Source organism: Saccopteryx bilineata, chromosome X, assembly GCF_036850765.1.
Source record: "Saccopteryx bilineata isolate mSacBil1 chromosome X, mSacBil1_pri_phased_curated, whole genome shotgun sequence".
NCBI lineage: Eukaryota > Metazoa > Chordata > Mammalia > Chiroptera > Emballonuridae > Saccopteryx > Saccopteryx bilineata.
Window position 1 is genome coordinate 60704030 of NC_089502.1, and position 12280 is coordinate 60716309.

The 12280-nt window shown below is 38.3% G+C and overlaps 1 protein-coding gene across 1 annotated transcript; it reads left to right on the forward strand.

Moving 5' to 3' along the window:
- Positions 1-8264: 8264 nt before the first annotated feature.
- Positions 8265-8755, forward strand: TCEAL7 (transcription elongation factor A like 7). The gene is made up of 2 exons (XM_066250220.1): positions 8265-8415; positions 8610-8755. Exons 1-2 carry the CDS (start codon positions 8265-8267, stop codon positions 8753-8755), a joined length of 297 nt encoding a protein of 98 aa, XP_066106317.1.
- Positions 8756-12280: the final 3525 nt, after the last annotated feature.

The following is a 12280-nucleotide window of genomic DNA, read 5'->3' on the forward strand; positions in this document are numbered from 1 at the left end:
ATTCCATTGTGTAAATGTACTACAGCTTTTTATTCAATCTTCTACTGATGAGTACCTAGGCTGTTTCCAGTTCTTGGCTATTGTAAATAATGCTGCAGTGAACAGAGGGAGGAATATACTTTTTTGAATTAGTGTTTTGGGATTCTTAGGATATACTCCCAAAAGTGGAATCACTGGGGCAATAGGCAGATCCATTTTTAATTTTTCAAGATAACTCCAAACTGCTTCCCACAGTAGCTGTATCAAACTGCAGTCCCACACAGTGCACAAGGGTTCCCTTTTTCCACACTCTTACCAGCACTTGTTTGTTAATTTATTGATGATAACCATTCTGACAGGTTTGAGGTGATATGTGATTGTGGCTTTAATTTGCATTTTTCTGATGATTAGTGACGTTGAGCATCTTTTCATATGTTTATTGGCCATCTTTATGTCCTCTTAAGAAAACTGTCTATTCAGGTCCTTTGCCCATTTTTTAATTTTTTTTTTTTTTTTGGTGTTGAGTTTAAAAAAAAATTTGTAATATTTTCTTATAATCCCTTGTACATTCTTTATAGTCAGTTGTTACTCATCCTCTTTCATTTCTGGTTTTATTTAGTTGGAGCCTCTTTCTTTTTTTTGTGATAAGTCTGGTTAAAGGTTTCTCCATCTATTTTATATTTTTAAAGAACTTGGTCTCAGATTCATTGATCTTTTGCATTTTATTTTTAGACTCTCATTTATTATGCTTGGATCTTTATATATATTTCTTTCTTTTTACTGCTATGTACTGCTATGAATTTCCCTCTTAGGGCTGCTTTCATTGTGTCCCGTAGATTTTGGGTTGTTTAGTTCTCATTTTCATTTTTTTCAAAGTATTTTTTTATTTCTCCCTTGATCTCATTGTTAACCTATTCATTGTTTAGTAACATGTTATTTACCTTCTATGTGTTTTGCGTTTTTTATTTTTTTTGGAATTGATTTCTAATTTCATACCATTAATGAAATTGGAATGCTTGATATGATTCCAGTTTCCTTAAATTTATTGAAACTTGGTTTCTGTCCTAATATGTGGTGTATCCTAGAAAATTTTTTATGTACACTTGAAAGGAATGTGTGTTATGCTGCTTTGGGGTAAAATGCTCTGAAGATATCAATTAAATCCATCTCATTCAATATATCACTTAAGGCTACTGTTTCCTCATTGATTTTGGTTGGGAAAAATCTATCCATTGAAGTCACTGGGGTGTTAAATTCCCCTTCTTTGATTGTATTACTGTTAAGCTCTCCATTTATGTCCATATGATTTGCTTGATATATTTAGGTGCTCCTATGTTGCATGCATAAATGTTTACAATACCCTCTTGTTGGATTGCTCCTTTTGTCTCTTACTATAGTCTGTGTTTATAGTCTACTTTTTCAGGTATGTTTGCTACTCCAGCTTCTTTTTAAATTTCCATTTGCATGAAATATATTTTTTCATCCCTTCACTTTTAGGCTGTGTCTATTTTTTGTTCAGAGTTAAGTCTCTTGTAGATAGCATATATATGAGTCTTGTTTTCTTTCTTTTTTGTAAAAAAAAATCCATTGATGTAAGAGAAATAGAGAGAAAGGGAGGGGGAGGAAAGAGAGAGAGAAGCATCAGTTCATTTTACTTAGTTGTTGCATTTAGTTTTACACTCATTTGTTGCTTTTCATATGTGCCCTGATCAAAAATTGAACTTGCGACCTTGGTACACAGGGACAACATTCTATCCACTGAACTACCCAGCCAAAGTCTCTTCCTTTTTTTATGACCCATCAGAGAAGCTCTTTGCTTTGACCCAGGGATTGGTTCCAGGATAAGAATGTGATCTAGTCTGGGCCAATAAAAGGGCTTTGTTTCCTGATCTATTCAACTATCTTTTGGAGCATTTGAGCCATTTACATTTAAAATGATTTGATAGGTACATATTTATTGTCATTTTATTGTTTTAATTGTGTTCCTCTTGTTTCTTTTCCCCTTCTCTTTCTTCTTCTCCTCCTCCTCCTCCTTCTCCACTTCTTCTTCATCTTTCTCTTCTTCCTTAAGCAAACACTTTAATATTTTTTGTAATACTAGTTTATTGGTAACAAATTCCTTTAGCTTTTTCTTGTCTGTGAAGCTCTTTATTTCTCCTACAATTTAAAGTGATAGCTTTCTTAGGTAAAATAGTCTTGGTTGTAGGTCCGTCCTCTTTATCACTTTGAATATTTAATGTCAAACCCTTCTAGCCTAAAATGTTTCTGTTGAGAAATCAGCTGGCATTCTTATGGGAGCTCCCTTGTAGATAATTCTATTTTTCTTCCTGCTTTTAGGAGTCCCTCTTTGTCTTTAAGTTTTGCTGTTTTTTATTATGATGTGTCTCAGTGTGAGTCTCTTTGTATTCATCTTTTTGGTACTCTTTGTGCTTCCTGGGGTTGTGTGTCATTTCCCTTCACCAGGTTAGAGAAGTTTTCATTCATTATTTCTTGAAATCGGTTCCTTCTGGTACACCTATGATACAATGTTGTTACGGTTCATGTTGCTCCAAAGGACCTTTAAATTTACCTCATTTAAATTTTTTTTTCCTTTTTGCTGCGTTCATTGAGTGTATTCTGCTACTTTGTCTTCCAAAATCACTGATTTGATCCTTTACTTCATACAAACTACTGTTTATTCCTTCATGTGTATTCTTCACTTCAGATATGGTATTCATAATTTCTGACTGGTTCTCTTATGGATTCTATGTCTTTTTTCATGTTATTGTAGTTCTCACTAAGTTCACGAGCATATAATCATAATTTTGAACTCTATATCTGATAAATGGTTTGCTTCCATTTCATTTAGCTCTTTTTCTGGAGCTTTCTCCTGTTCTTTAATTTGGGGCATTTTTCCTTGTCTTTACATTTTAGCTTCCTCTTTGTGTTTGTTTCTATGTGTTAGGCAGATCTGTTATAACTCCCATTTTTAGTATTATAGCCTTATATAGTAGGTGCCTTGTGGGACCCAATGGGGGAGTCTGGAAGAGTGTTTGTTATGTGGATTAAGTGAAATCCCTTGCTGTAATTGAGTCTTGATTGCTATTGGCCCTTTCAGCATGGTATAGACCCTCAAGCTGGCTAAGTGTGAGGATCAGTCCCAACCACAGTGTATGAGCTGTTGTGCAGGTGCTTACCACACAAAGCAGAATTTGCCTCAGGAAGGTCTGGTGTCTGCTGAGATCGCCCTTTTGATATGCTTCTTGTGAAGTGAATAGGATCTTGCTTTGATGTCTGAAGCTGACCTTTGGGTATGTTCTGGGGCCTTTTAGGAGGGACTCTGGTGCAAGCCAATGTCAGATGCTGCTTTGGCTGGCCTTGGGCAACCCGTTTGAAGTTGCAAAGTGATCTACAGTTTGTGGTTGCCTTTGCTGGGCCTTGTGTATGCAAGAATAATCAAATTGTGCACCAAGGCTGGCCTTTTCCAGCACTAAGCCCAGGGGCTAATCAGCAAAGGTCCCAAGGAGCTCACAGGCCCACCTCTGTTTGCCTTTGCCAGTCAGCTCTCTGTTAGGATCTGTCACTGAAAGATCTTCTGGCAGTACTCAAGTTGCACAAGATAGATTCTCAGTGAGTCACTAGATAGGGGCAAGAAGTGTTCACCAGATCTATACAGGTTCAAACTTGTTGCCAGTTCTGAGGTCTTTTAGCAAATGTACCCAGTTATACCAAGTCAAACTGTCACCTACTGGGTGCTCTCAAATGTTTGTGATGGGTCAGGGTCTCAGGAAGTCATAAGGGTGAGGTTGGCAGAATTTATCAGGCCCAAACAGACCAAGATTTGGCTGTATGAAGAGAAGGCTCTGCTCTAGTCAGGCATGCAAAGGAAATATATCTCCTGTCCTAGAGCCATACAACTTAGTTTGTCCCAGATTCTTCCCAGACCTCGGTGGGGCACAGCCACCAAAAGGTCATAGAGTAGGGCCACCAGGAACCCAAAGAGTGAAGCTAGTCTATGTCCTGTGTAGAGGAGGTACCAGTCACATTCATGAGAAAGTGAGAGAAATGACCCCGGCTCAAAATCACACAACTCAGTCACTGACACCCCCTGAATCTGCCCAGACCTCTACACTTCAGCCTAGGCAGCTGACTCCTCAGCAGGGCTAGAGCTAAGCAGGGTGGAGCCACAGGAGTCCATTTCCCACAAGTTAATGCTGTGGAGGGTTGTGCTCCACCCAAGAAAGATAGCGGCTTCAGTATGGTAGAGTGACTCAACACTAAGGATTTCAGCAGTTGTCCCTCCGTTCTCTCTCCAGAGTCACAAAACCCACTTTGTCTTCAGGACTCTAGTCTGCTTTGTCCTCCATCACTGGAACTCAGAGTGAATGGCTACAAATGAGGTTTTGGACATTTGCCCTTTACAAGTGTGCCTGTGTTTCTAGCAGACTCCTGTCTCTCCCTGACAGACAGAATCCCTGCTGATTTTCACAGCCAAATGTTATGGAGGTGCCTCTTCTTAGCTCTGGTGTGCTGAACTGGGTAGCCTGGCTTGGGGTTGAGACCCCTTGCTTCTCGGGCATCTCAAGGAACTTTGCAAATGAGATATACCTCCAGAATCTCAGCCCCCTTCCTTGGGGGTAGAGCTAGCCCTTTTCGCATTTCTGCACTTCCTACCAGTCTCAGTGTGACTTCTTCTATAAATCTTTGGTTAAAAGACTTCTCTTCAACTCTGGCTTATTTTACTTAGCATAATGTCCTCAAGTCCAAATGGCAAAATCTCCTTCTTTTTACGGTTCAATAATATTCTGGTGTGTGTGCTCATATATATTAATACATGGTGAATGGATAAGAAAATGTAAGATAATCAGTAGCTACTGTATTTCCCCATGTATAAGACATACCTTAATTTTGGGGCCCGAAATTTGAAAAAAAAAATTACATAAAGTTATTGAACTCAAGTTTTTTATAATGTGAATACTTTTTATTATTTTTTATTATTTATTCATTTTAGAGAGGAGAGGGAGAGACAGACAGACAGAGAGAGAAGAGAGACAGAGAGAGAGAGAAGGGGGAGGAGCTGGAAGCATCAACTCCCATATGTGCCTTGACCAGGCAAGCCCAGGGTTTCGAACCAGTGACCTCAGCATTTCCAGGTCGACGCTTTATCCACTGCACCATCACAGGTCAGGCCAAACTCAAGTTTTATTCATCATAAAATTCATACAACTCACCCATGCAAAAAAGCTGGAAATGCAAGTAAAAAGAACCTACAACCACTATATAAGACGCACCCAGTTTTTAGATTCTAAATTTCCCCCCAAAATGAGTGTCTTATACATGGGGAAATATGGTATATCAATCGGTGAACACTTAAGTTATTTCCATATCTTTAGTATTGTAAATAATGCTGCAATGAACACGAGGGTGATATGGCATTCTTTTTATTTATCCTGATGGAAATTCAATGTGCTTCTCAGGTCGGTGAGTTTATAATATTCATAAAATCTAGAAATATTTCAGCCATTATATTTTCAAATATATATTTTTTCTCACACCATTTCTTCTTTGTCTGAGAGTCATATTGCCAGTTACAATGCTTTATATTTATCCACAGGCCACTGAGGCTCTCTTATTTTTCACTGTGATTCAGTTTCAATAATTTCTATTGCTATGTGTTAACCGACCTTTTTGTAACAACTTGATTGACACATAATTCACATATCATTTAATTCTCCAATTTAAAGTACATAAATCAATTTTTATTGTATTCACAGAATAATGCAACCACTACTACAATCAATGTTAGAACATTTTAATCACCCTGACAAGAAACCTACTACTAGTAACTGCCTATTTTCCCCCGAGCTCCCAAGCCTTGGCAACCATTAATCTAATTTTATATTATAAGTTTATCTATTCTGGACTTTTCATTCAAATAGAATCATATAAAATGTGGTCTTTTTTGATAGTCTTCTTTTACTTACTGTTTTCAAGGTTCATTTATGTTGTAGTATATATGAGTAGTTCATTTCTTTTTATTGTCAAAGACTATTCCATAGTACCAATATATCACATTGTATTTGTCCATTCATCAGTTGATGGACAGTTGAGATGTTTTCAACTTTTTACGATAATGAATAAGGCTAAAAGTGGCTGGTTTCTATTAGTGCTTCTAATTCCCCATTGTGGCCAAGTAAAGTCTAAGGAAACACAAGAATATGAAACACTATTTGATTCTGAATAAGAGTATTGAGGAAAGGTCGGAGTTTTTAGATACACTATTGAAGGAAATAAAAGGACATGGTACAAGCTGAGATAGAAAGGACATAATACTGAAATTGAACTAGTAAATTTTTATGACAGACTTTAGAGATTTGAAAACTATAAGGACATGGTGCTGTGGAATTAAGGCTTCAGTAGCTCACCTGATGAAAGTGCTTTACATACCCAGGATTCCTCAACAGGACAGCCTGCCCAGCTTTCCTGTACATTTTAAACTTCCAAAAACATGTCTGCCTGGAGGATCTATATTTATCTTGTGACTCAGCAGCAGAAACAGGTGGCTAGACCTTTATATCTTTCTATTTTGGATCTTTTTGTCCAAATGTACATATTTGGATAGTATTTCTGATTATTGTTATTATATTTCTGATTATTAAAAGAATATAAATTTATGGAAAAAGATAGGAAATTATCAGAACAAATATAGAAAACAAAATCCCAATCATTACCTTTCTTAATTTATTTTACCTGCTCTAATTTGGTTTCAAAGACTGAACTGCAAAGGAAATGGTGTCTATTAATGACTGATAAGAGGGGATCTTTTCTGTGGTTTAGAAAAGGATGAGTAATCTTCTCTGTCAGTGCAGCCACTAGAAAAGTAACAATAGTTAGTATGGTTATGGGAAGATGTAGCCCTTCTCAGGTAATTAGAGAAAAGCAAATTTTATCTGCAGGAAGAAAGGACCAATTTTGAACTCTGTCATTAATAACAAAAATGAATGACAGGGCCTGGTGTGGTGAGGGGTGGGAGGTTGGTAAGCTGGTCTACTTTTGCTGCACAGCTGGTGGGAGGGGAAAATGGAAACCGGAGTTGGAGGATGACATAATCCTCATGTGACCAAGAGCTGCCATGAAGTCCCTATATTCCTGGACTTCTTTCTCCTTTGGGTACCCGCTCCATACTGTCCTGCAGGTGATGATGCTTGTGGCCAAGAGGAGGGCGTAAATTCCTTAAATCCCAGCAGGTTGGTGTGAGGAAACCGCTGGGGCCCCTGGGGTGGTTATCATGGAATCTAGTGGCTTTCCCCAAACCCCGCATCAGAGATCATTATATATATTTTTTGAAAGAGGGTGGTAGGGGAAGGTGTGAGGTGGGGTAAGCTGAAGTGGGTGGTGGCAGTCTTCTGAAAGACACCTAGAGATTCAATGAGTTTAGAAATAATCAGCTTCTCTCAGATTGGCACAAGCTTTCCCTTTATCCTTATTCTTCTCTTTCCAATTCCATTGAAGGAAGTGAGGTGTGGACCGGTGTGTGGAGAATGGCTGGACTCCTAGGGTACAGACAGAGAACTTTAGAGATAAATTGAAAATAATTCGTCTCATTCATTGACAGCCTGAGAGGGTGAGGAGGGAGGGAATAGTGTGCCTTGCAAGGACCAGGCCTAAGAGTTGGGGATATGTGGGTGGAGACAGATATCCAGGAGAAAGGGACAGACTGGAGGGGAACCAGGAGGTTGAAAATGTTGGGCAAGGGTGGTTGTTAAGATCCTGAATTCAAGTAAATAACGTTCATTTTATCTTTGAGGGAAATGAATCCTCAGAGAACTCTTCCTTCCCCACCCCTTTCCTTTCTGTCTGCAGATCCAAGGATCTGGGTTCACAAACATCTTGAGGCAAGAAAAATAGGAGGAAACTCCGGAATTGTCACAGATCGGTGAAAGGGAAATATGTACTTAGATTGAGGTCTCTCAGGGTGGGTATTGGAAGGCAGAGAGCTGTGAAAATTGCAGCCTCACAGCTCCTTCTGGGTCTGCTTCCCCTTCTCCGCCCATCAGAGAGGCCATTAGCCTCCTCTGCTGGATAAATGGTGGGTTGCTGAGGGAGGAGAAAAGAGACGGAGAGGGGTGGGGGTGGGGGTAGGAAAATGCAGAATCTCAAACTTCTGAGGGTTGGACCTGTGTGGCAGAGGTGGAAGATTAGGCAAACATCTTGCTTCAAAGAGAAACTGACCGTCCTAAACTAAAGGAAAAAAGCAATCTTATTGTACATTTTCTCCCTGAATTTAAGCAGTAAACAGCAACACCATGCAAAAACCCTACAGAGAACATGAAGGGAAACCCAAATGCAGCATGCCAAAGAGAGAACTGCCCTATGGAGAGTTTGAACAGCAGCAAACTGAAGGGAATTTTAGGCAAAGGCTGCTTCAGTCTCTCGAGGAATTTAAAGAAGACATAGGCCTGACCTGTGGTGGCGCAGTGGGATAAAGCGTCGACCTGGAACACTGAGGTCGCTGGTTCGAAACCTTGGGCTTGCCCGGTCAAGGCACATATGGGAGTTGATGCTTCCTGCTCCTCCCCCTTCTCTCTCTCTCTGTCTCTCTCTCTCACTCCTCTCTCTCTAAAAAAATCAATAAAAAAAAGAAGACATAGATTATAGGCATTTTAATAATGAAGAAATGACAAGAGAGGGAGATGAAATGGAAAGGTATTTGGAAAAGATAATGGGTCTGAGAAAGAAGTTTAGGGCTTTGCATTCCAACCATAGGCATTCCCGGTACCGTCCTTATCTCATTTAATGCATTTCTTCCCTGCATTCAACTATTTTCTGTTATTAATATTGCCACCACAGTGTTCTCTTTGTCTTCATTTTCTTGATAAATATTTGCTACCATTTTACTCCAATTCTTCAGTGTTCCTTTGATTTACATATGACACTTGTTACCAACATCTCATCCTTTGACCCAATTGCATTCATTTAAATAGGACATTTTATTCATTTGCATGAGAAGATTCTCATTGGATATTATAAAGTGAAAATAATATGTTGAAAAACATTATATATTACATTTATATATGTACATTGCAAAAAAAAATCTGAATTATTATACACCAAAATGTTAACAATGGCTCTCAGTGTGTTCTGTACTTTATTTCTTTTTTTGTCTATCTGCATCTTCTCATTTTCTAAAAGTTGAATATGTGTGTGTACATTATTTGTATCACAGAAGCTAAAATAAACAGAGACAGTAAAAGAACTTTCAGTCACCTTTGAAGGACAGTAAAAAAAAATAAACTCTTAGAACTACAAATGCAAACTTTAAATCACCTCTGGTTCTCCTAGCCAGAAGAATAAAACTAGCTATTATTACAGACACACTTGCTTAAGACTTGGTCTTTTCATGGGGAAAACATTTGCCCCAGGGCTGTTGTGAGGAGGAAAGAAGGGGACTCTGAACTGTGTTTGGGGGTGGGGGTCGGGGGCCTTCTTATTCCCACATGTGCATATAGAATCCCAACCCACTGCAGAGCATAGCTATTTGAGGTAGGGCCCCAGCAGGACTCAACTTGTGTTCCAGAACAAGTCCAAATGGCAGAGTGGGGGCTTCAGTGTCAGTCCTCTGCTGCTGAGCTCCAGCCCTGTCTCCTTCCTGGGGTCCTGCCCGGTCTGCTGGCTCCTTTGCTCTCTGTTGGCCATACCACTGCTGGGGCAATGGAGTGGAGTGAAGAATCCCCACTGAGTTACCTGGAGTCCCCAGTGGGTTGACCTCCCCACTCTGTTTGCTAAAGCCTCTTTCTCTGCTTTATAGTGACACTTAACACAGGTGGAAACTGTTGTAGGATTGCATGGAGCACAATGTTTTGCAGACCTCTTAGCAAAAAAGCTTATTTTTTTTTCAATCCCAGAACCTCTTCTCTCCATAGAAATTAGACATGAGTCCATTTTGGGAGCTGAACTGGGATAGAAGTTTGAGTGAAAGTTATCATGCTGTATTCAAGAGCTGCTGCTCTAAATCTAAAGACTAAGGATTTGTCTTCCTTTTCTTGCAACATGATCTCTTCCTGAAGGCTTCTGGCAGGCCTTCCTTACTGGTTCAGAAGCACGTATAAATTTCCTGGGCATGTGTAAATTACACAAAGTGATTCAGGAAATAGATCGAAAGGAACAATCTCTCTCCATCCCTTCTCCTGCTGAAACTTATGTACACATTCTTTGTTAAGACTAATACATATAACATTAGTTATAAATATATATACATATATAAATATATACTTTTAGTGAATATATACATATGTACTATGTATATTCAGTGTATATATGTGATATATATGTGTATATATTTTAGTCTTACAAAGTTATGTATATAAATATATATGCATATATACACAAGTTTTTTTCTAACTGGACTTTTTGAATCTTGTATCTGAAAGACTATAGCATATATTTTATAACTCTTCCATTGATTCGTGCTATGACTTACATATAGTGGGTATATAATAAATGTTTACTTGGAATTCTAGTGTTCTTGGCCCAGTTTTACTTCTGGTTGCATAAAATTGGCAATAATCTGTTTCTCTAGGAACTATAAGTTACATTTTCAAAAAGAACCCAACAGGAAAGGAATCATTTGCCAAATTCAGTCTATAAAATTATTGCAACATTGTGGCCTGACCTGTAGTGGTGCAGTGGATGGAACATCGACCTGGAATGCTGACATCTCTGGTTCAAAAAACCCTGGGCTTGCCTGGTCAAGGCACATATGGGAGTTGATGCTTCCTACTCCTCCCCCTTATCTCTCTCTCTCTCTCTCCTCTCTAAAATGAATAAAATAAAAACTTTAAAAAAATTATTGCAACATTGTATTACAGACCTATTTAAAAGTCAGCTCCCTGCATTATAGTCATCTAGAGATTATTAAAAATGCAAAATTCTGCCTGACCTGTGGTGGCGCAGTGGATAAAGCACCAACCTGGAATGCTGAGGTCACTGGGTCGAAACCCTTGGCTTGCCTGGTGAAGGCACACATGGGAGTTGATGTTTCCCGCTCCTCCCCCCCCTTCTCTCTCTCTAATAAATAAAATCTTTAAAAAATGCAAAATTCTAACATATATCACCCCATACACACACACATTCTTACAAACACACTGAGTCAGAATCTTTGTCCTATGGTCTTGAACTCTCCATTTCAGGGTTCCCATAAAATCATGATCTCCATTACTGCTACTTCATAAGCCCTAATCATAGACTTTGTTTTAGCTGAGCAGTGAAAAAGGAATCTCCTCATAACAAAGAGCCTAATGGTTTATAATCCATTATTAAGAGCCTGAAAGTCAAAGTAGTGGTTCTTATGGCCTTAAAATTTAGGATATCCATCAAGTAAATCTATGTGGAGAATAAATATTATTCAGCTTTAGCACGAAGTGAAAAATAAACAAAGTAAAAACAAGTTATTATCTAGATATCAAACAGGCAAATATTTACTTACAATACCTAATTTTATTAAAAATCTTAGCATTTCTATACTCAAAGAGTAAATTTTTACATCTATTTCTTTTGGCTTCTATTCACAATAAGTATCAAATTCCATGACCCAACTATCTACTGCTTAGAATTTGTCCTAAGGAAATAATCATAGTGATAAACAAATGTTTAGCAATGAACACTTTTATTTAAGGATTTAATATATTTACAAAGATTTTTTTAAAACGAAGAATCAAGTAAATGGACTATCTAATCAAAAGAAAATGAACATAGAGTCCTACTCACCACATACATAGAAATACATCCCAGGTGGTTTAAAGACAAAAAATGTAAAACACAAAAATAAAATATTGCAATAAAAATTAAGAAAAAATGTATAATCTTGTGATGTGATTATTTTCTAAACTATGAAAGAAAATCTAGAAGTTATAAAGAAAAAACATATAAAAAGTCCAAAGACAAGAAATAACCTGGGAGAAAATTTTTTGCAATACCATGACAAATAATGGGAAAATATCTCCAATACCTCAACAGTTTTACAAATGAGAAGCAGAAAGACAAACCAGTAAAAAAAAGAAAAGAAAAAAAAAGAACTTGACCAGGCAGTGGCACAGTGGATAGAGCCTCGGCCTGGGACTCTGAGTACCCAGGTTCATAAACCCCAAGGTCACCAGCTTCAGCCAAAAGGTTGCTGACTTGAAGCCCAAAGTTGCTGGTGAAGGCCAAGGTTGTTGGCTTGAGCAAGGTGTCACTGGCTCAGCTGGAGCCCTCCGGTCAAGGCGCATATGAGAAAGAAATCAATGAATAACTAAGGTGTGGCAACTATGAGCCGAAGCTTTTC